Source organism: Oxyura jamaicensis, chromosome 8, assembly GCF_011077185.1.
Source record: "Oxyura jamaicensis isolate SHBP4307 breed ruddy duck chromosome 8, BPBGC_Ojam_1.0, whole genome shotgun sequence".
Classification (NCBI taxonomy): Eukaryota; Metazoa; Chordata; class Aves; order Anseriformes; family Anatidae; genus Oxyura; species Oxyura jamaicensis.
Window position 1 is genome coordinate 5,465,833 of NC_048900.1, and position 25,255 is coordinate 5,491,087.

General features: G+C 40.2%; 1 protein-coding gene across 3 annotated transcripts in view; it reads right to left on the reverse strand.

Annotated features, from left to right (window-relative positions):
* Positions 1–25,255, reverse strand: part of VAV3 (vav guanine nucleotide exchange factor 3) — a 163,794-nt gene that overhangs the window by 123,195 nt on the left and 15,344 nt on the right. For all 3 annotated transcript variants that reach the window (XM_035333121.1, XM_035333120.1, XM_035333119.1), the window contains exon 2: positions 11,462–11,578. In XM_035333121.1, the coding sequence (XP_035189012.1) occupies positions 11,462–11,578 (117 nt within the window). The remainder of the gene's footprint in view (positions 1–11,461; positions 11,579–25,255) is intronic.

Below are 25,255 nucleotides of genomic sequence, written 5' to 3' on the forward strand. Positions count from 1 at the left end.
GATAAAGCTACAGAACGCCGGGGAGTCGCTGTGAAAGCAGCAGCATCTCTGCTCCACACCTGAAACCGCACCGTGAGTTTTGGACAACAGCTCACCCCAACGAAGCCTGAATGGGAAACGGGAAAACTCCCTGCCCCCAGCCACCGCTGACCTACATTCCCATTTTCCCTCTACTCCCTGCAAGGGCACAGGCAGTAAATCCTCCCTCAAAAGCCATTTACATATTTTGGTAAAAAGTGGATTACAGAGTGCCCTGAATTACTCAGCTACTATCAATTAGCTACTGCAGGAAACACACATCATGCTGCTTGCACATCACTGATGTATTTTGGCACAAATCAGTTCAAACTCAGAAGCACTCTGAGCCTTTCAGCATCTTAAATTACCCATGAAGTAGAACTGTGGAGAATGGGATATATTCATGAGCGCTAACCCTCAACCAGCTTTGCTGTGTAATTCAGCCGAGTGTCCTTTATACGTCCATTGAACAAAATGGCTTTCAGTTAAGATATATCCAGACCTGTAAGTAACTCTGTTTAATTCAGGAATTTTATTTTACTTTATTTCCAAGATAGACAAACCCTATGGTGGTGACAGCGACGACACATCCACCAGCCCTACGGCACCACGAGCCAGACACTTCACCAGCCCGCAGCTCACCCCTCGGGTGCTGGCAGCCCCTAGGATGGCCTTCGGAGGGGCAGAGGCACAGCAGAGGCTTTCCAAGGCACCATCAGGATTGCTGTCCAGCCTGGGGCTGACAGGGAGTGGGCACTGGAGAGGAGCCCTGCTGCAGTGAGGCCGTGACTGCTCCCAGGCACTCACCACCTCCACCAGACGCGGCTCACCTCCCAAGCTACCTTCCTCCTGCCTCTCCCATCCAGCCACGTTAGGGTTTCGCAGGGCTGCACAGAACAAGTGGCAGCACCTTGCTGACCAGCATAGGCCCAGCAGCTACTCAACATCTTGTATTTTCTCTGCTCCAAAATCAGCCATTTTGAAAAATCTCCCTCTCAAACCTCTATCAACTTCTGCAAGAACCACGAGGCCCCTTCCCACCGATCTGACCAAAGAGGGACAGACGGTGCCAGGCACACCTAGCCCCGCAGCAGCTGGCTGGCTGCTTCTTCTCTAATGTGCTTAAGCCAAAAGAAGCCATCTCCCTAAATACACCTGATGCTTTGCACAGGAAGACGCATTACTTTTCAGAGCAAGGTAGTCTTTATGATCCCAGTCAACTACAGCAAATAAAGTATTTTTAAGTTTATAAGTACACTTGGATACACTCGGACATATTTCTGTTTCCAAACTATTTCAAGTATTCATGCTGCTTTCCAAAGGCATAAAACACTGTGCATCAGACATTAATTCACAACAATTACTGTCAGAATAAGAAAGTGAACGTTTTTTTTAATCAAACACCTCTCTAGTCCCATCACCGACACGTTAAGTAAGAGCCCTCTAATGCATTTTGTAAGCACTTCTCATTAACTCATACCTATTTCCTTTTTATGAAAGGCTCAAACAGTATTTCCTGCTGCAAGCCATTCACTATAGGTTTCACTTTCTCCTGAAACTCTACAGAAAACGCATTGAATGAAACTACAACCAATGAGTAGCAGAGCACCCTCAGGCCAAACAAGCATTGAACTTTTAATACTCAAAGAAACAAACGCTATCATCTTTGAAAACAGGGTATCATTTAGGACTAAACACTCGAATACACTTCTGCTTTACATAATAAAACTACCGACTACAAACTATAGGAAGAGATAGAGTGCAAGGGAGGGGATGGGCATCTACAGAAAAGGGGGGTTCCCACAGAGGGAGCAGAAACCCACTCTCTGCTACCCCACAGCACACTGCCATCTCTCAGGTTTGGTCCCACCATGGCATCCGCACTTAGGCTTGGAGGACGCTTGCACTTGCTTGACTAACTCTTCACAGGAAGCCCCAACGCTGCACTGTAGATGGTTGAGGCCACCATTTCACTTTCACCCTAGCTTGTAATTTCTGCCTCTCAGGTAGTGACCAAGACTATGGCCCAAATATCTCTGGTGAAACTTTAGCACAGATGCTCTTCAAAAACATTTTAAACACACATTTTAAACAAATCTAGAGGCCAGGACATCTTTCAGTAAAAGAAAAAGTTTAGCTATTTCAAATCATTCCAAGGAGAAATAATAGGAGAAAAATATACTTCATTACACTTGTTTTTTTTACATTGGAATTCAGCAAGAAAGGCATCACCTTTGTTCTTTTAAATCCACGCACAGACAATGTACCAGTTTAATTGAACTGTTGTCATCATTTTGGCACACGGTATAGGGACTGATAACTACTTCAAGTTGTTCACTTCTGAATAACCTTTTCTGTTTGTTTCTGCTGCTTTCCCTCAAGCTTTAACTTTTATTGAGATCAAGCCAGCTAACATTCAAGTTAAGCTGTAAGAAACAAAAAAAAAAAAAAGGACAACAGCAGTGCAAAAGGTGCTCTAGGTAATTCTAGTGCTGCTTGTCAATCTCTTGCTCAGACAGATGGCTAGGCACAAAGGAACAGTACATTAGGAAGAACAGTTGACCGGTGTCATAGTAATTAAGCCAAGTGTTGTAATCAGAACTCTTCAAGGATGCAACAATAACAAACTGAATGCTTTCTTATGCAAGTCCTACACAAAATCACTTCCCATCTTTAAGAAGATGCCTAATTTAGTATTACTTTTGAATATGTATCTTACCATATCCTGAACGTAACCTTGAAAAGCTTATTTAAAGAGATATTTTTAATTGAAGAACCTCATATTCTCTTCTACAACCTTTATTAAAATCTTTTCAAGAAGTCAAGCAGATCTGAAATACATCAAATGGGTTGATCTAGATAGATCCACAGCTAGAAAACACTAGAAGAAAATTGGGTAGATACAGGTGTAATAACACCAGGAGGGAGCATAAGGCCCAAACAACATGAAAAGTGATAAACTGTCTGTTAAAGAGCTGAATGCACCGTTACAATAATCATAGCATAAGCAAATAAATCATGAATATACATTCATTAAAGCCAATGTAAAGTAGCAGCACACATCAACAAGAATAACAGAGAACTTTGTACATAAGGATTAAGCCTGCTGAAGTGCATCACCACTAAGGGACCTCATAGGGCCTGCTGTCTGCTGTCACCTAAACCTGGAGATACTTGGTTTGAATAAGCAGGCAAGCACACATGCTTGTCCCTAAACCGCCTTATTTAGAAACCATAAACAAAACTGTTCTGTCGCTTCATCTTTTACCAGCATCTAATAGTAACAGTGGCTTACTACTTCAGATACAAGAGCAACCAAGTGCTCAAAACAACCCACCCAACTCTGTAATTAGACTACACTTGAGTCCATGTGGCTAAATGAAACATTTGACTTTAACATGACTGTTACAAGCAAAGTGTAGTCCAAACCACTAAAAGATGTCCCCTAGAAACATTCATGCAAACTCTAAAGAGGAGGTGAAGCAAAGCTTGAACATGACGTGCAATGGCACAGGCCTTGTCTCAAGATCTAAAAAGGGTGTGCAGTAAACCATGTCAGAACCTAGTGTGATGGAAAAATCGGTGTATAAATGAACACAGATTTAGACCTGAAATAGAGAGCACCTTAAACATACCCACTCAGAAAACAAACCCTGAACTCAATGCAAAGCCCAGCCAGAGACTACCTACCACAAGGTAAAAGAAATTAAAATAGAAAAACATCCAGGTAGTTTTGGTAGCAATTAATGTTAATGGTAATATGTTAATTGTTACCACAAATGTTAGTGTGACTTTGCTGTAAGTCTTAAATCTCATAGCTATGCCAGATCAAGTCTTCCCTACAGAGAGGCTGGGGGGAATTACCTACTAAACTAGAATAAATGACTACAATGGGTTTTCCCAATTCCTGAGTAGCGAAATAAAAGGCTGATGTGCAACAGACAGAATCCCTCAGAACCAAGGGAGCCACATCAAGTTCTTTCTCCCTTTCATCACTCCCAAAATATAAACAGAATGAACAAGGTATTAAAGACAAAGAAAAAAAAAAAAAGAAAAATCTGGAGAAAAATCTAGACATCAAATGGAACATCTCCTTTATTACACAGTAATAGCACTTGGACTCCAAATTAACACCTACAAGCAAACATGAGGAATATCAACTGAAAGCAAATATGCCACAGCTCAGAAGAGGCAGGGAGCATTGATTAAAAATGGCAAATCCTTTAGGTTTAAAACAGTGCCTTACTTCTGTGTCCAGTCTGAACATTCAATTTGCACCACTGATAACAAAAATAAAATCACATTAGTCCAAAGTCAAGGTCCAAGCCTTTTCATGTTCAGTGGCAAATCGATCTTCCATCTTAACATGATCTGAAATTCAAACATTCGCAACAGGGTTTTTAATTTGACGTCAAGCCCATTTCGTGACATAACTGGAGATAACAGAATGATCAACATTCCCAGGTAACTGCAATAATGCTATTCTGTCTTTTCCTAGGGTCATTACAATTTTATATTCACATAATTTGAATATCAAAATCCCAGAGCAGTAAGAGGCACAAGCAGAGAACCTAGACAGCAAGTAGAAGAATCTAGGTCAAAATGGGAGAGAGATTCTCCTAGAAATTAACTAAACTGCAAACATGAGACACTATGGAACAGCTTATACAAATGGTACTTCAACTTGTCTTTTCCCATCCCTCTTCCGTTTGCTTTGCTCTAGTTGCAGAAAAGTGCCGTGCTTTCTCGTCAGAAACCTGGTAACTCCAGGCCTTGCAAAAGAGGGGAAAGGCAAACAAAAAAAAAAGTTTCCTATCCTTTTTAGAGGGTGAACAATGTCACTCTCAAAGAAAACAACATGTACAAAAGACTCTTTCAAGTCCATCTGAACTAAATCTGGAAGCCACTCCTTTGCCTTCTGTTTTTACTTGGTTTATAATTGCATTTGTGTGACCAACATTAATAAATTAAGTGTTGGTTTTAGTTGTCTCTTCCAGCATCAACTTCGATTTACTTATCTGATAAGTTTGTTTTGCAAGTACCACAGAGAACGAATTCACTGTTTAAAAGTAAGGTTTAAAAATATTTATATGAATAAACGTGTGAGAAGACTTATGTCTTAAATACTATCAAACCTACTCAAGCTCCAATTGTGCTCTTCCTCCAATACTTCTTCCACCCCAGAGGAAAGCATGCTACCAGAATTCAATGCTGCAAGTCCAACATCTGCTGGATATGTGAATAACATCACACAAAACATTTGGATCCACATAACGTTCGGATAAGATCATCATAGCAACAGGGAGATGTGCTCACAAACTCATTTTTTCACATCAGCAGTTGCTCATTAATCTTGACTTTCCCAAGCCTGCTCATGTTTGCTGAAAAATGTAATGAAGTCTACACTAAATAAGGACTTGATGTCTTCCGATATTTGCAAAAAGTCTTGAGCACTCCCTAGATGAGGATTTTTCATTAATGATTACATACTTGTGGTACTTTTAACACTTTGTGATGTGGTCAAAAACAAAGATTATCATTATCATTTTCATCAACTGGAAGCAAATATTACAGATTGAAAGTAATGACAACACTACAAAATTTACAAAAGCTCAATTGGAAAGACAGCTGTCCACTTGTATTCTGCCACGAGAACATTCAAGGGCATAATCCTGAAATATTCACACTTAAATGTACATACTCACATAGAAGCTATCAGCTCATGCTAACAGTTTTAGAATTATTGACATCTCATGCCTAGCAAGTTGTATGAGCAGTTTGGGGATGACCAATGCAGTAGTAATTATTACTGACTAAAACACCAAATTTATCTAGTGTTTGTAATTGTTTCCACTGCCACACCACGGCAATGCATTTCTAAAATTTTTCAAGGACTTTTCAATAAGGTCGTTGATAAGCTACACCATCATTCATCCTACTGGTTCTCTCCACTCACCACTTATCCCAAAAGTATGATTTATGTTCTTTGGGGCTGAAAGGTTTTTTTGTTATTTTAAGGGAGGCTTTTACGGAGGCTTTTAGGGAGGCTACTGAGTGCTTGACCTTTATGTAAATCCATACAAACAGGAATAGGACCTAACAACTAAGGCTTTCCAATATGCTGAACGTTTCATCAGTTTTACAAAACAGGTAGTATTTTCTTACTCGTTTTGTCCATGGCAATTCTATAGAGAAGAAAGCTGAAACTTGTCTATCTTTTCCTGTTTCTTTATTCTGAAGTACACCCTTGAAGGAGTTTATCAAGTGCCATTCATCCCAAAACAGTCCATCTCACATTAAAATGCTACCCCTGAAAGCAACTGTACAGCTGGCTTCCTAGACAAACAACTACAATCTTTTATTTTATTTTTTTCAATTCTACCACTGGGAGCTCAGAGTGAAGATACAAACCTCTGGTTTTAATGACCATGGTGTTTTTACCAGTTCCGTTTTCCTTCCCCGTTCTAGCCTTCAGTATCTTTACAAAAATGTGCTATGCCTTGACACGTCCACAATATTCTGCAGCTTTATTTTGACTATTAGTTAAAGTGTTCAAATTTTACTCCACAAAATTTTTACTCTTTTATCTCACTCTGTAAATTCACAACTTAAAATGTGAAACAACTGAGATCAATCTCAAATCTCTCTGTTTTACTGAAGATTTCTTGTTTTTTTCCTCTTCTCTCTTTCTGGAAAGGTATACAAGTTGTTATAACAACTGTTGCTCTTTGTTGTGTTGATTTCGGTGTGTTCATCTCATGCACATCTGCCTGATCTTCCTGGAATCTGTTAAACCTGAGGGAATACTAACACATCAGGATCCTCAGCTTCAGCATGACTTTCTGCTGCATCATTGCCCGGATTTCCTTTGCGCTAACAGAGTGACTAACATGATCAGAGACTACATGACCTTAATATATGCATTCAGTGTTTTCACAGCGTTTCTTCTTTTAAATAAACAAGCTTTTCAAGCATTACTGGAGAGCTGGCTACACTAGATACTATCTTAAATCCTTTTTAAACGTGCTTTTTTAAAATGAGGTGCTTGTTTGATTAGTAGGAGCTGATATCTGATCCCGTAGATTTTTTCAAATAATAATTATTGTATATTATTTCTAGACACCTATTCCAGTGCCCTACTGCTGCTATTTAACCTATTGTAAAATTAGGTGGTTTTATTCCTTACTGACAGGATGCAAAGATGAAAAACAACTTATGTTCACATAAGTCCATTTGTATCATGAAGAACACCATGCACAGTCACACCGCCTCGATTATTTAAAAGCAGAGTAAACAAAGTTCTTTTTCTGACAATATCCGGACAGCCTTTTCCCCACAGGATTTCAAACACTGCTCCTGAGGCCAGCAAGCACCTATTGACATCAACAAGCTCTGAATCTAATCCCAATTCCCATTTCTGCAACACACGAGTTTGAAATTTCCTTCAGACAACAGGGATAGCAACGACTTGTTGCGGCATACCAAACAGCACAGGCACCGTTCAAGGGGCGTGCAGGGCTCGGAGCCGAAAGAACAAGCATCAACGTTACTTGTTGATTCTGGCACACAGGTAGAAAGGAAGAACCTGACAGCCCTGTGCTAGTGAAAAATGACTCTCCAGCATGGAATTTGCAACGAAAACACTGTCTGGCACCCCACACGCGTGGGAGGGCATTTCATGCTCGGTCAGGAACTTAACGCAGCAACAATGAAATTTACTGAAAGAAAGGTGACTGAGTGGGAATGGATGAACAACACAGAACTGAAGACAAAACATGGGGGGGTTATGCTCAGAAAGCATGGGTTTTGAACCTATTTGTGTGATGTATGCCCTCTCTTTTTCAAGTTGTCAGTCTACAAACCAGAAATTCTGTGCTGTATTTGAAACGGAAAAAAAAGTCATCCTTTAACAGCTGATGTCAATACTTAGACAGCACTGACGCACTGAATTCATACTCATGGGGTTGCCTGCTTCCCTCTTTCTTGACCTGTCCTCCCTCCGTACATGCTGCTGCTTCAGCTCTACTTTCCATAAAAATAACTGCATACACCCTTCTTTTACTCTAATCATAGAGATCAAAGTCTCTCCAAAGCAGAGCACAAAGTTCAAGTCAAATTTTCATATGTTTTGACATAACATCTGAAAGCAATTCATTAACCGTGAGCTATTAAACATCAGTTTCACCATTATAATCAAACATTTTGTAACCAGTGTTTCCCAAGGTTGGTAAGAGGCCTATGACTATATAGTCAGCATACAGCTACTACGACTATGGCACAGGGTTTTGCTCCACTGTTTTAAAAAACTTGACAAATATATTTCAAAACCAGATGATTTTGATCACTAGGGCTGTCATGTTTTTTCCATTTCAATCTTAGTTCCTTGAAAGCATATTGCTCATTTACAGTTGACACATTTCTCATCTTCCCCCCGTTAGCGTGCTTAGTCATTAAATCTGTCATAAAGCAGAATATTTTATCTTAAGATCACAAACTCAGGTGTCTGGGTTTAAAAAAAAAAAATCACTTAAATTTAACTGAAACTTTTAAAAGTACTGACTATGTAAGGCTTAGCATCACCTCAGCAACAGTTTATTTACATCTCAGCGCTGGAAAGTACTTGCCAACTTGTGACAACTCAAGACAGCTACTGTCTGGCTCCCAGGGTATTCAGATGTTTCAGAGGCTGTGGAAATCACACAACCACCACCCATTTGGGTCAACAGTCTGAGAAACACATGCGTCTCAGAGGCTTTCTAAACCTTCCTATGTTATTTGTTTGTGCTTGTAATCATTCATATTTGGGGCATATTTCGGGAGAGCAGTTTGAAGAATTATTTTTTTAGAAACAGCAAAGTTAGCTAGCTGCATGCAGTAGCAGGAAGAATCTGGGAGGCTGCTTTTTTGGCCTTTTGCATATGTACAGCATTCAATTCAAATTCAAGCAAGCTGGAGATTTAGGACTACATTTGAGCAGTTATTCACAGGAATAAATAATAACTAAGGGGAAAGTTAAGCCAAAAAAAAAAAAAAAAAACTGGAAAAATAAGTTACCTTATTCCCAACACTAGCAATGGCAAACCAGAATTTCCAAAGAGGTACTTTATTAGATATGAAATCCCATGCCACTTCAAATACTCTCAAGCTAACTGTGCAAACATGTAACTGTTAAATTATAGGACTCACTCAGCATAATGCTATTGCAGAGGCTAGTAAAGAATACAGATCAGCAGACCTGTTGCACACTGCAACCTTTGCTTGTGTGGCAAGCAGTCACACAAGCACGTAATGCCAACAGCTGAACAGCACAGCCATTATGTGCCCCGAGGTGTGCCCTGCACAGCTTTCGGAAGAATTGCACAGGCTTGTTCAATTTGTCATCCCCACCTCTGCACAAGCAGCTGTTACTTCACACACAGTTCATCTCACTAAAGAATCCCACAGACCCACGTCTTCCGAATTTGTCCCTGCAGTTTTACCTGGCAGCTCTGCAAGAAAGGTAACAATGGCCACTAAACATGCCAAGACTACAAAAACCACTGCTTGTAAGCAAGCACCATCACTATCCCCAATATTGAAATAACAGTATCAGGAATACTAAGTCCATTTATGCTGTATTGTGGCAACAGAAGCAGAACTTCAAGTCTCTGGATCTAATTTTACTTTGGGATGAGAAATAAAATTGTAAATATCTTGGATGGAAGACTTGTTTTTTGTTGTTGTTGTTTTTAAACAAGTTATTCTACTTACATAAAAACATGTTCTAAAATAAACTCTGTTACAACTACAAGTAAAGTGTCAGAAACATTTGTGCTGGGCTAAATTCAGCCTTAATTCAGAACTTGTTTACTTGTATTCAATTATACAGCAATAATTTGTATGGCAAAATATTTCTTCAAAATCAGACTGCTTAAAAAACAGGCTGGGTACATTCATGTAGCAGGAAACATGAAACCACTCAATGCATTTAGAAAATACAATAATAAAAGACATTAGGCATACATGTGCAAGATTTGATGCAATCATTAAGATATCTGATTTACTAAATACCTGAATGAAGAAAGCATTGATACTGCACAAAGACAATCAAAACCAACCATTTCAATTCCTCTACTACTTGCACAAAAGGAAAAAAATATCTAAAATAAGAAATGTACTAAATTTGTAAAAAATACTGTTTTAACAAATGCTTTACTTTAAATATAATTTATGAGGACAAAAGACATTCAGCATCCATAAATAACAAGTGAAATTATCAGCTTTATCTTTTTCTGAGGACAAAGCAGAGCACAAAGTTCAAGTCAAATTTTCATATGTTAAAAAGAAATAAAAAAAAATATTTTTTTGGTTAAAATTTATTTTAACCAAAATTTAAAAAAAAAAATAAAAATTAAATTAAAAAATTTAAAAAAAAAGGGAAATGGACCAAAAACCTGACAAAAGATTCAGAAAAGGATATTTTGGTTAATACTATTCACCAAGCCTTGTCAAACACTCAGTCACACTGCAGCCCTGATTCATGCCAGCACTCTTAGATCAGTTTTACCTTTGCATCTACTTACAAAAAGGGCAGCATGTAACAGTGAAAGTATGATACCTTAAAAAAAAAAAAAAAGAGAAAGAAATAATGCTTGAAATATAGCACATTTGAATAAATAACTATTTTTGCTGCTACCTCAGGTAAATTCTAGATCCTTTTCTGTGGAAATAGGGTAATGATACTCTATGACTCAAAAGCAGAAACTGAAGTTGAACTGAACATGTGCTGGCAATGACAGATCAAACAGATATGTGGGAGGCTGTGAACAAGATACTGGAAAATTATTTTATATATAGAATAACTAGTGATAGGTTTAGAGAAGAATATACTTATGGCTGTGTAAATTAGAATAGTCACATTAACCTATCACAGCTGTATATGAGCTTTACAGTGGGCTAGAAAACCCAATAGCTTGAAATAATAATTGGTAGCAAACAAAATTGCAAGGCAAGATATGTATGAATTTCAAGTGCTTGAGATGGAAGAAACATGCTGTGCACCACATCTTCTTACAATGAAAAGGCCCAGGGTTTGATTCCACACTTTTTTAAAAAAAAAATCAGAAGTGATTTCACCACATAGTACTCGCCTACATTTTGCCATCTTCACATATTTCATCCACTTTTAACTCAGCATCTTTCAATCATGTCTAATTTCTCTCTACTTTTCACACCTTCAAAAATTTCCTACCATGGATTTTCCTCTGCTCTTTATTAGACCTCCGATTTCAATTTAATTCTTCTGCTTTCTTAATTCTTTCCCACTGTGGTTCTTTTTTCCCCAGTGAACACTCATCCATTAGTTACAACTTCTGCACCACATCTACAAAAAAAAGTCTTCCACCCTCAAGCAGCAGAACATGGGTGTTACTCGGGATATAATGATAAAAGAATGCTTGCTTACCTTTCCGAAGTCTCTCACATCAAACAAATCAAATGCTTCAAAAAGTTCACTTTTCTTCATCCCAAATATTTCACAACATGCTGAAAGGAAAGTCCTTATGTTCTTCAAGCAAAGAAACTAGGGGAAAGAAAATAAAAATGCTAAGTATGAAGTGAATCAATCAGAAACCTGTATGCTTGCTTTGGTCACAAATATATTATAAAACTCGTGAACTCAATTATTTGTGGTTTTGTTTGTTTTATTTTTAAGTCAGCACTTCCACTATGCTATGAACTTCATAATACAGTCAGACATTCCCTTCAGACTCAGAAGTGTTAACCAAATTCTGAACAGAGAATTTTCTTTTTACGTAAACAAAGAGAAATGGCAATATGCTACTAGATACAAGTTACTTCAAATACAATTACTTTTCAGTTCTCGACAGACAAGAAAATATAGAACAAAAGTAAGACTGCAAGTTTTCAAATATGAGTACTTTAATAAAGCCATTCATACAAAAAAGTTACTCTATGTATACATCAAGTATCTTCAGTTGTTAAGGTGAAGTCTAGTTTGAATGTCTAGTGATCACGCGTACAAATTTAGCACAGTGAAGACATTATGAATACATGCTCTCCATGTGGACCACAAGAGGGGATGAAATCTGCAGTTGAAAGTACTCTACAATTTATGTATTGGAAATTTAATATCCTCAAACCACCTTGATTTCTCTACTGAATCAATGGCTGTTTCCCCCTTTGTCTGCTTACAAGGGCATTTGCTCCACAAAGATGTCATTGCAGAGTCCTTAAAATCCTCTATGCAGTAGAGTAAAAAACAAAATACAATATTTATAAGCAACAGTAGTTCAAATAACAGAGCACGGTGCTTTGAATATGCATTTTTTAAGTACCTATATACAGCAGCTCACTATTAGAGCGGAGTTCCTGGAGTTCTTCACGTTATAGTGGATTCATAAGAATGTGGATTGTTTGCATTACGACTGATCACAGCATTGCTGCAAGTTCCAACTTAACACTGTTTACATAAAAACAGTATTTTTGAAATTAATACAGAACAAATGTCACAACCATATGCATCCAGAGTGCAAAGCAATACCCAAACTGCTCAGTCAGACAAAACCTGTCACTGCTTTGCCTTCAGCCTGAGACAACCAAACACCAATGCAACGGGGAGCCTGACTTCACATCTCAGACAGAACCAACCAGGTACGGGAAAAGCAGGGCACCTGGTGGATCAGGCCGATTAGGAAATTATACATGTGAAAGCACCGATCAACAGGAGAAGCCTGAAGAGTGGACAGCTCCAGCGGCTCAGGACAAGGTGACAGCCAAACTCTTCACAAAGCGCCACAGAAGCCATCACCACACCATCTGGAGCCAGCAGGAAGGTGACCAGGATGAGCCCAGCCTGAGACTAATGACATCCACACCAGGCCTAAGGGGCCGCCGGGGCTGGAGCTGTGACCTCGGCCCGGGCTCCCCGCAGGCCCAGGCCTGCTCTGGGCAGCTGGTGCCGGGCTGTGGCCACGGCTGCTCAGTCACCACACTGCAGACACGCTGGCCTGAGTTACACCTGCTGAAATTTGAGGAAACGTGCCTACATTGCTCAGTCAGTATCACAAGCTTCTCTGGTTTCACACAAATTACAGTTTTAAAGTCACAATTACACAGTTAGGAGATACAGCCTGCTAACAGATATAAGGCATCACACTCCTGCCTCCCTAGCCCGGTCAGAAAGTGCCAGAGGATGGGTTTAGAACGGCAATCATTTTCTTTTTACTGTTATTATTGTTCTTAAAAGCTAAAGGCTAGCCTAAATACTGATTTACTTGCAGTGAAATTCTCACAGCTGCTAATTTTTCTCCTCACTGAAAAAACTCAGCTGCCTTTTTAACACCTAGAAATTTTTGAATTTAGGATCATTAGCGATGCCATTTCCTAACAAAAAGCTCACAGCTGCATTAAGCTGTTTACCTCTAAAGAAAACGTAAAGTTAAGGGAGAGACAGAAGCTGGCATGGGCCTGAAATCTGGCCTAGATTCACCGCAGGTTTTTCCAGGAGCTGCATTTGGCTTTTTAATATAGCTAAAAATTGCTCAGTGCATCAGCAGGTATGCACAACCAAAATACTCTTCCCACTCCGCAAAACTTCTCTAAGTCTTCCTAACAGAGGTCTCCTATAACAGAAGATAGATGGGAAAACAAATTACAGGATGTTAAGTTTTCCTTTAAAAACAGTGGGCTAGGGAATGTTAAAGCACCTATATTGCAAGTAAGCAATGAAATTCTTAGGTATGTTCTAACAGAAAAACCAAAGAACATTCCAATCCTCCCCCCAATCCTCCCCCACATTTTGTTTTGTATTCAATACTCACTAATTCATTAAGTGGCAAACTGCATTTAACATGTATCATATGTTAAACAGTCTTGACATAATTTTAATCTAATATTCAATAATCCTAAAACAACACAGCAGTTATATTACATTTCTTGTAGGATCTAGAAACCACAGACTACGCATCTGTCAAATCTACCTTCACTTGGGATGGGACCACATCATCAATTACAGCGTGCCAAATGGTGCCTTTAACAGAACAGGCCTCTGGACAATACCGACCAACCCCTGCTAGTCCAAAGAAACCATAGTGGGTTCAGCTGAGCATCTAATGATTCATGAACCATCAATTAGCTCTTGCAAAACTGAAAATGAAAGGCTTATTTCTGAACTATTAAGCTAACCACAGTAGCTACCTGAGTGTACCTCAGACTACTAAAACTATGTTCATATTATATGCACACATTTTTAAGTAAAGCATATGAGAAAAAATATTTACAAAGAATGTTATATGCTACTTATATTTTCCAAAGTCACTTAATTATGCTATTCAGAAAGCTTCCAGAATTTTTTCCAAAATGTTATGTTGCAATCATCTACAGAAACAATTTTCTCAATGAAAACAAAGATTTTTATCACTGTGGTTATTGTATGAAGAAGCGCAAATTAGTAAAAGAAACCTCCAAATTAAAAAAAGTGCACACGCGTAAAACTGAGGAAGTTCTACAGAAGACAACCCTTCTCGCTGGCATTAAGAAAAAGGCAACATTGGTCTGCAGTCTCTCGCTTATAAGTATAGTCCTCAGGATATTTGGAAACCTATTACATTTTTGTGTTTCATTTTCAAACAAAAACATTATGCTTTGGTACACCACAGGGAGATCAAAGGCATGACGAGCAGTTCTCATACAGATGCAATGAGAGCTAGACATCTCTCATTTCGTCTCATCTCTGAAAGTCTCCTCCACAGGAAATGTTGTCTTTCAGTTCAAGAACTGGTGCCTCTTCAGTAGAAGATAACTTAAAAACATACTTTTTTTTTTTTTTTTTTAAAGGGGGGGAGGGGTTCATTGCTATGTTAGGACACCACAACCTAGGAATCTTAATATGTGGATTGCTAAAAAAAAATTATTGCAGCAGGATGGTTCAAGCCACAAGTCCCAAAACACATACACTAGTGAAAGATAAGCTCGTCTGTCTCTTCTTCAGGTGTAGCACAAGAGGAGGGCACACCCAGAGACAGCCCATCAAAAATCACCATGCACAGTGATGGTCACAACCCTGCAAACAGGTGGAAAAGGGGGATAGCTCCAGCCACCCTCACCACTCCCTGCACAGAAATGGATGTTCAACACTGACAGCTTCCCAGATTTCCTATCTGGCAGATACCTATCTATCAGATATCCAGATATTTCCTATCTGGAGAAATATTGCCATAAGGTATTTTTAATATGATGGGGGAAAAAAAAAAAAAAAAAAAAAAAACTCTTTTCAAAATGTGTGCAGATTATCAAGGTATTTCTAAAGCACCCTGGACGTGCCACCACGCAGGTACTTACACTTCTACAAATGGATGATGATGTCACTGTTAGGGCTGCTGAGATGTTACAACTCTTTTGATAAGTCCTTGTATTATTTAATGCAACAGATTAGGGTTTTAGTGGTCTCTGGTCTGTTCTGCACTGAATTTAATTTGCAAGAGGTATTAAGATATGTATAGAAATGAAGAACAAGTTTGCAAAAAACTTCTACCACCCAAAAGAAACTGATATGGATTATATAATTGGTGCTGTATTTATAAGAACTTAAATTGGATAAGAGTGGGCAAACCAAATTATACTCAGTTCCATAGAAAAAGCATGCTGTTTTCTACTGTAATGCTTTCTACTTGATACAAAAAGAAGCATTTATTTCAGGCTTTCCAACACAGCGCATGGTTATAGGTGCTGACAGAGATGTATAGAAAGACTTTTGTAAAGGGATCTGAATAGAAATTACTTATTAGACACAAAAAGCACAGGCAGGACTATAGCTGCCCAGAGGGAAGACTGATTTCTCTAGCCAGGCCTCTAATGAAGTAAAAGATGAAATGTAAAAGAAAAAAAAAAAAATCCATTTCATATTCCCTCTATTTCTATAGAGGTAGAGGTATTTCTCAGAAAATGTTTTAGCAATGAAGTACTTCAGTGGAATGAAGGTCTGTTGGTACAGACCATATTCATACCCAGATGTACCTTTTGTACTAAAAGTATTCCTAAGGGAGTTCAGAGACCAACACAAAGAGCTCTGAAGATCAAATTCTGCCGTTAGACATTTACATGAAATTCCAACATAGCAACACCAGTCAGGCAAGTGAAAACCCAAGGCCGAGAAACAACAAGTATTTAGAGAGGACAGAATTCTAATCACACTTTCAACTTTTTTCTTTTTTTAATTGCTAAGAGTGGAAAACACAGCAATTCGTCTTTATTTCCCCTTTTATTATAGGGCTTTAGTCATAAGCAAGGAAGCAAGCTTTCCTCATGTTTGTACCCACACCAATAGCCATTCACAGGATGTAGGACAAGCCAGGACCAAACACTACGCACAGACCAAACTGAAGGCTGAGCACCTCAGACAGTCTGAACAGGCGCTAGGCTACAAACGGGCAGGAATACAAAGCAGCCCACTGTTACTCCATGTCAGGGGGAAGGTGGGTTTTTTCCTCTCCTTTTAAAAATACGTTGGCAAACTAAGATTCCACTGCTTCTTAAACAGGCACCATTACTCTTCCAGACATACCACAGCTATCCCTCCATCACAACCCTCTGCAGGCCTTGTGATGGCGCAGTCACAGCTCTACACAGGCTGCAGGAGGGTCCCAGTAACTGCCAGCACCACGGCCAGTCACTCTCAGCAGCTGCCCTGTAGGAGCTATGACAAGAAGTAAAAGCACAGGAACAGAGGATTTGGGGGTAGCTAAATGCTCTCTCAAACCACCTTACCACTTCCTTTGGGAAGAGCAGGGCCTGTCAATGAGAGCAAGTTCTGAAAGCTTCCCCTCCTGCCCTTCCTGCGACAGCACTACGTGACGAACTGCAGAGCAGCAGCTATCTGCCTGTGCCTACACAGCCAAATCAGCCATGGAGGCATACCCCAGAAGGGCAGCAGCTTAGGTAACACCAACCATCAGTTACAAAAACAGCTGAGGAAAGGCCAGACATTCAAAACGTGTATAAAAGGGAAGTAGGCAGGTGAGCAAGTGTGGCCTCAACTCATGCATCTCAGAAGGAACCATCTTTTTTTTTTTTTTTTTTTTTTTTTGATTTTGTGAAATTCTGATGTTGCACGCAAGAAAGCACATACAGGCTTGTGAAGATGGGAGAGTTTTTTTTTGTCAGTCCTTATTCGTGGCCTTAGAGAAAGCAGTATTAAGCAAAAAGAAAGAGAAGGCCGAAGAACAGAAGAGGAACAGACCCCTGCCAGCACACTTCCATGCTCTTCCTAGACCTCAGCACTTAGCGCAGAACACAGGCGCCTCACCTTTCCTGCCCACTTTTGGGGATGCTGATGACAAAAGATATGCTGGAAAGATCTCATTTTTATTTCCACCCTGTTGCAGAGAATATACACAAGAAGTAAAATTATTTCAGCCATATCCAATAAAGGAAGAAAATTGGGTACTTACAGGTAGATTTGATCTTTGATATCAAAGGCTCCTCTTTGCAAGCCAGGCTGGACACTCTCCCAGCACATGCCATCTGACAGACCCATCCAAAAGCAGGGTTACCAAAACAGCTGCACATTATAGCTCTATTAAGAGCTATATATATAGCTCGTCTTTTTTAAAAACCATTATCGCTATGTTCATTAACATCCGATGACTAGGTACTCAGACAAAGCGGTGGCCCGTTGCGATACTGACAGAACTGCATGCTCAGGGTTAACAATTCATCACAGAAATCATTCCTGGCTCCTTCATGGATTTCAGCAGCCAAAGCAGATTAGATTAGTTCTGCTCTGCCAACAGGGGTAATTATCACTATATGCAGTAAAAATAGCTGCAAGGATTCTCAGTGAATGAAGTACGGACCCAATGATGAAGTCTCAATTCAGCATCTATTAATGTCTTTTCCTGAGCCAGCAAGAAGGAAAAGCAATATTAAAGTCATGAGCAGAGGTTTAACATTTGTATTGTCTGTGTGCAACTTTTCTCGTGAAGATCTTTTAGATCTGGAGTCCTACTGAGGTAGGCGATGCACAGGGCCCTAAGGAATGTGAGGACCATGTCGGTGGGAGAGGATGAGTGCTCCTATTTTCAGTACGCTAATGAAAGGTAAAAAGCCATCTCATGAGCTTCTTGGGTTTGAGTGTGACAAAACCACAAGTATTACTCTGAATCCTAGATAAAATATTAACTTGCAAATGACCTTTTTTTTTAAAAAAAAAAAAAAAAAAAAAAAAAAAACACAAAAAACACAGAAAGAACACACAACTCACAGCAAAGGAATTCAATTTTAAGTTCTGCCTTTGGCCTCTTGATTTGCAAACCATCTCCATCGTTCAGATAATCGGTATTTTTAAAGCTGTGAACAGGAGCAAACAAGCCAAATATTAAATACTCCTACCCTTCATCCTCCAGAAGGGACTATGCAGAAAGGTTTTTATTTCTGTTACAAAGCAGACACACTGATAAGGCTGCAGGAGTCAGCACACCGAGTTCTGGAAGAGGCAGGCTCATTACCAGCATCTCAGCTGCTTACAGCCTATGCATGAGCCGTTCACATAGTCACTTCAGGCAGGAATCATTTTCTGGGTAGCAAAACATGCAAGACTGGTTCCACTACATAACGGTGAAGAATTTTGCTTAGAATTGTGCTTTGCAGAGAACAGCAGGCATTCCTTAATTCGGAGAGGATGCTTTAATGTGAAATCCTACAGGCCGAGTAGCTAGGGAGATGTGTAGAGTTACTCGTTACGGGATGCAGGCTTTCTTTGAAGGCCTACACAACGCACAGGATGCTGTATGAACTATAAAACATATTAAATTCCTTTGAACCACTGCTAACACAGTATGAATATTAATAGCATGTTCTTTATTTGCCCAGTTAATGTAGTAATTAAATATTCATGGCAAAGCTCTCCTTAAAATTCCTAACTGACTACTATTCAATTGTGTCTATTGCATCTTGGCTTGAGTATGGAGGACTTTTTTTTTTAATGTACATTTGCTCTTCTCTATGCTTCAAAGAAAGAAAATGGAAATTGAAACTTGAAAAAGCTGAGGAAGCACAAAGGAGGCTGAGCTTTTGTTAGTACTGATATGGGGTGAAGGGAGGTCAGGAAAAAAAAATGCAGGACTTGTACTCCTCTCTCCTCAGTTATGCTGGCACTATAGCACCGATCAAAAGTGAGGGCAAAGAAGCATTTAAATTATCTGTGCTTTCTAAATCAAACTCTCCTACAAACCATGAAACTGGCAGCTTCTTGTAAACAGTCACTGAATCCCAGTCAGCCAACAGTTTCCACGTCCCACCATGTACACTAGAACAGGCATCACCAGGTTGGATGAAGAATCCTTTTCTTTTGCCCACTGCAAGGTGAAGAATATAACAGAGCTTGGGGAAAGCACGCAGTCACTAAACAGAGAGCAGTTTTTTCAGCACAGAGCCCTCCATGCAGGAATTCCCCAAGTTCTACGTGTAATTAGCGAGGCAGTGGTGGGAGCTCAGGACAGCCTCCTGTTGCAAAGAACAATTCTGGGGGAGCCCTTTGTGCCCTGCTAGCAAGACTTAACAAGTCTATCCTGCAGTATCTTGTCAAAAAGAGCAGTAATTAGAATACTGTATTAAGTATGCAAAGCACACCAGTTAGCTAGGGGCTTTCTGTGCTACGTTACCTTTCCAAGTGACTAGCCCTATCTGTCTTATGTCCTGAAGCTGCATCCCTAAGATGTCTTTCTCTAAGGATCTCAGTGTTGCATGAGCAAATCCAAAAGGCAGGAGTACAAAGGAAACATGCAAAACTGTCCTGAGAAGAGCAGGAATAGGAGAAAAAAAACAGCAGCAAGGAAATGAAGAGCATACCACAGGAAAAGGAACAAGGAAGGAAGACCCACACTGAAAGCAAAGGTTAAAAAAGAAATCAAAATAGACTGATAAAAAAATAATTGTTCCCACTGTATAAGAGATTCGACTCTCTAATAATTAAACCATGGGAGAAAAAAATAAATAAAAGCCTAACGCAAGGGAACAGCGTATTAACATTCTGGTGTTAAAATGCGCCAGGCAAACCTATTTATAAAACTGCCATTTTCAGTGACATAGCGGTCACTGTGCTGTGAACTGCATTTCAAACTGGGCCGTGGAAAACACTTCTGTTGAAGGCAGAGCTGTAAAGGGTGCTTACTTTCTGCTAAGATGCATTTTCTTTGGTTCTAACATAAGGTTTCTGATCATTCACGTCTCAGCTTAGTTGAAGAAACATGGGCAGTTCCAAATTGTCTGGTAGTTGGAAAAGCCTCAAAACATATACCTACATAATCTATTTAAACTTGGGGGGGCATATATATTTATATGTATTAAATATTTATATATTTAAATTGGGGGGGGGGGGCTGTAGGTTATAACCTACAGCCTACCTGAAACATGAAAACTGCAAAACAACTGGAAAATCTCAAATTACCACCAATGTTTTAATGATAAAAAAAAAAAAAAAAAAAAACACACATATCCACACAAACCATGGAAAAGCTTACAGCTCCAGCACGAAGTACAGATCTTCACACTGATGGTAGAGAGAGCACCCAACACCTTCATACTGTTAGCCTGGCACACTCAGATGCTGTTTCCGTTGCATCTTAGTATCTTTTATTCATGACTGTTTTGTATTTACCAGTCTCTGACATTAGTATAACAACACGAGAAGAGTTTTTTTGCCTCTATTTGTGGAAGGGAAATTAATTTGGGGTGTGAGAAGCCCTGAGAAGGTGTGGCAAAAGATTTTCATATACAAGTCCCCACCCAGAATTCACAAAGAAGATCTACACTTAACTTCAGCTTCATTACTGAAAAATAATCCCTTTACCTATCTATGCCTTTCCACACTCCTAAGAATCAGCCTCGTTCACCTCATCATCTGAATCAGATCTACTTCCAGGGATTAAGTTGTGGCCCCACTGTGCCTACGAGGCCAGACCTGGATCTCAGCCACCAAAATTCCTTTAGGAAGGCTCAAGGTATAGATTTTTTTTTTTTTAATAGTTTTTGAAATTAGCATGTACTTGCTTGTGCTTTTTTAAGTACTGTTTCCCAACTTGATACGTGACAGATTTAACACTTATTTTGAAAGGTCTCAAGAACTGTCAGTACTGACTTGTTCATGGAAATTTGATGCAATTGAACAATCTTCCATAAATTAGCAAGTATCTATTAAAGGTGAACCTAATCCAAAGAACTCCTACCCTCTTCCACGTCTTACTGGCGGATCACATAAGTTCATATTCTAAGTCTATGATTTTCAGTACATAAGAACAACATTCTCATTATCATTTGTGTTAACGCATGAGATTCATGAAATACGGTGTTTTCTTGAATTCCACGCGTATGCTTTTCCAAGCTCTTGTGATAACAGAATCAATTCCTAGCCAGACCTTAAAGATGTAGTACAGCTCTCTACAAATGCCCCAAAATGAACACGGCTGTCCTCTATTTTAAAAATCCACTGTTCTATTTTTGCTAGTGTGTCATTTCAGGTTTGCAGTGTATTGGACTGCGCTCTGTAGCAAGGACAGGCTTTTCTGACATACTCAGGGAGCACTTCAAGGATTGCCAGCTCCGTAAGTAGAACAGCTACGTCCAGAAGCCCAAACCACAAACCAGTGGGAATAGGCACGTCTGAAAAACAAACGCCAGCTGTAAACTTGCAGGATCGGAGGTGAAAACTCTGTGTTCACTGAGTAAACTGACTGCATTTTTACACCTTTGTGATATTCTCTGGAGCTGTAACATATTGACCATAGTACTTAGCAGGCTGGGTATTTCTGATCCTTCTGCAATCTTTATTACCACGTGTATTGCAGCTGAGCATTTCCCAGTAGCAATGTGTTATCTATTAAAAGCAAATCCAGTTTGCTTTACTATTCCCAGATTCACACACCCTTATCAAGTAGAGCTTTGGGTACCAGACACGTCATATCTTCCCACTCACTCGTGAAATGAGAAGACTGCTATAAGGTAGCCTTCATTCACCAAACACTGCACTTGTTGTTCTGCCCCCAGCAAGGACACTGAAGATCGCTGTGCCGTACCAGTGTCTCAAGAACCAGTCTTGAACCAAGACGGGAACCAAGTTCAAGCCTGCGTTTACTAGCGGCCTTCCCTGCTGTTTCCCCAGTGAGTGGAGGATTGTCCATCCCCTCTCATTAGGGGATGCCACATCCCTAAGGCTCAAGCAAATGCAGAACTTGCTGCCAGGGTCAGCGTACCCCTGACGAGACTGAATTGATCACACCAGGAAAACAGGAAGCCTCAGGCAGTAAGACTCTACAACATTGAATGTCTTGAGATAACAGACAGGTAAAGTGGTTTTAAAAGCAGAAATACTGCACACCAATTCATTTTCTTCATCAACAGGATTGAAGTACACGACTGCGCACAGCCCATGTGGTTAACCAGCGCGCTCGGCCTCCTAGAACACGTTCTCAGGCAGCCCGTCACCCCAGGACCTTCATGTTCTGCACTAACTACAGAAACACAGATATTTAAAGTAAATTACGTATTTATTTCAACCTACACTGAGGAAAAATGTGTAATACCATCTATTCCATAAATAATTACAGCGATCTAAAACTGATACTTTATCTTAAAACACCGCAGAAAGTCTTCCAGAGGACAGGAGTCATTTGGGCAATTTCTGACTTACTCGATCTGATCATTTATAGTACTGCATTACCTCAGATGAGCATTAAAAAAACACTTGCAGTGTTAATGACAAAGCTTTTCTGAAATACTTAAAAGCCATTACATAGACCACACAACCCAAAGTTTAAGAAGAAAAGATCTAGCAGAACACTCCTTCTAACCCAGTTTGCTGACGAAGCATCTCCTATTGTTGTTTAGAACATGCTACCCACCGCTCCCACTGGATACCCCCTGTATACCCCTCCATTTCCATACTGGAAGGGATGGCAAACAATTTTCCCTTTACTCCCTCAGGCGTCCATCATGATCTCCTCTTACATTGATACTCTTCAAAGCTGGAAAAAAACCTTCCTTCTCTGTTGAGCTGTTCCTCACCAGAAAGCATTTTGTGCCTTCGGACCCCCTGCCGCCCTTCCCCACACCGTTCCCGTTGTATTATGCCCTTTGTAGAACAGGAGACCACGACTGCACAATGCTGGCACGCTGTGGAGTAAGCAGTAGGCTGCAGTGGCATAATGGGCCATGATGCATAATAGCATAATGAATGTTTTAGGCACAAAACAAGCTGCTACAAATGCACTTTGCAAAAACCCTGGGGTGCTACATCCTCCACAGATGTCTACCAAAACAGATTATTCCTCTGAAGAATCAGGTCCAGATGATCACAAGATACTGAGCTAGACAAAACAGTGGTTTGATCCACAGCTGCAGTTCTTGTGATATTCACATAAACAGGACACAAACGCATTAATAGTTCTCAGCTTCCAAAAAAGAGGAGAAGTCAATTAAAATACAACTTTCACAATGTAGAAACTAATGCGTTTATACCCATGTTCTTCACGTGGAGTCACTCTCAAATCCAGCCAGTGTAAGATAAACTGTGCTCCGCTTCTTCAGTGACATGTGAACTTCTTAATTAAGGAATTCCAAGTGAAATATTATATATTTAAATATATATTATATAAGTAGTAATCATGCAAGAACTGATAAAGTTTAGATCAAATTCTACCATCAGCAACATTCAATTACAAAATCAGCTTAAAATACGCTGGCACCTTACAAACCTGCAGCAGGTCTCCTTCCTTAAGTATGCTGGTAAGCAGCCAGAGGTAAACCTGACATAAGATGCTTCAGCCAAGTATTGGCATAGGTCTCTGCTGTCTAAAAGGCTGCATTCACTTACCCCAGCTGCCTGCCAAAACAAAATGCATCAGTGAAGCAGCCCAAACTTGTGTGGGAGATGTATCGGTCACGTAAACACCTACTTCACTACTATGAACTAGCAGCTGTGATAATCTCAGCAGAAGCAAATGAGTGAATGGTCATGGAAATTTAACTGTCACTTCCGGATGTGGCCCATCCGATGTCAGGGCTGAATCACGCTGACGCCTCGCCTGGCAGCAGCCTTTGAAATAAATACACTGATGAGCAGCCCCCGGCTTTTTCAAAGGATGGCAGTCCGGCATCTCAAAGTAAAACAGCCACAAGCATGGATTCACAAAGAAGGATACTTACAAAAACAAAACATTTGAAAACAAAATTCTAGGGCACAAAATGGTATTAGATCACCTAAAACAATAAAAGGGTGCACAGGGCAAATATAGCAAAATCCCTGCAGCAGAGCACAATCTAGAGCTACCAGGACTGTCACCCCAAGCCCTTTGCTACACGACAGCAGGAGTTTAAATGGAGGACATCAGTGCCAGTGAGCAGCCTGCTTTACCAGACTATGCTCCATGCCAAATGTGTCGATAATAGTAACTCCTTTTTTCTCCAGTTCAACTAAAAACATTATTCTTAAGTCACTGTAGTGTAGCTGGCATTTTCAGGCAGCTCCCTACAACCAACCTGAAGGCAGGTTCAGCACAGAGCCCAGCATCATTGTTGAAGACCCAGTCCCCAGACTTTATGAAGCCCAGGAGAGGTGACAAGAGGACGTCACCCAAGTCACCCAGCCCAAGACACCAAGCAGGCTGGATGCCTCCATGCAGCCTCCAGCGCGTGGTCTCAGACCTTGCAATAATTAAACCCTTCGGCAGTGTAAAAGGCAACCAGCACAGCAGCAAAAGGCTTTATGGTTACCACGCCTGGCAGTCCCTGCAATGGAGGGACTAAATGCAGGGGTGCTGACAAAGCCCAGGGACTTCAGAGCCAGGGGCAGAGGGGGAACAAGGCAGAGGAGGGGCACACGAGCCTGCTCCACTGAACTAAGTGCCCGGAGAGCCTACCTGGTCACGCACAAGTCACGCCAGCAGGTATGTTCACTCCTGCTATGCACTCATCTCAGGAAAAGACCTACAGAGTATTCTACCAAAATCATAACTCCAGTTATAAATGTACAGCATGCTTTGCGTTCTGCCACAGTACTTGAAGGGTCATTGGATGGTGAACTGTGCCAAGGATCACCTTAAAGCAACTTAAGGAACTCATCCCAGTCTCTAAGGTATTGACTTCCCGCTGAATGGCTTCTGAACACTGCGAGTATCCTGGTGACCTCGTTCCTGAAGCATCCTCAGAAACACCTGCAGTAGGTGTTCTCCATCCCTGAATGGAGGCC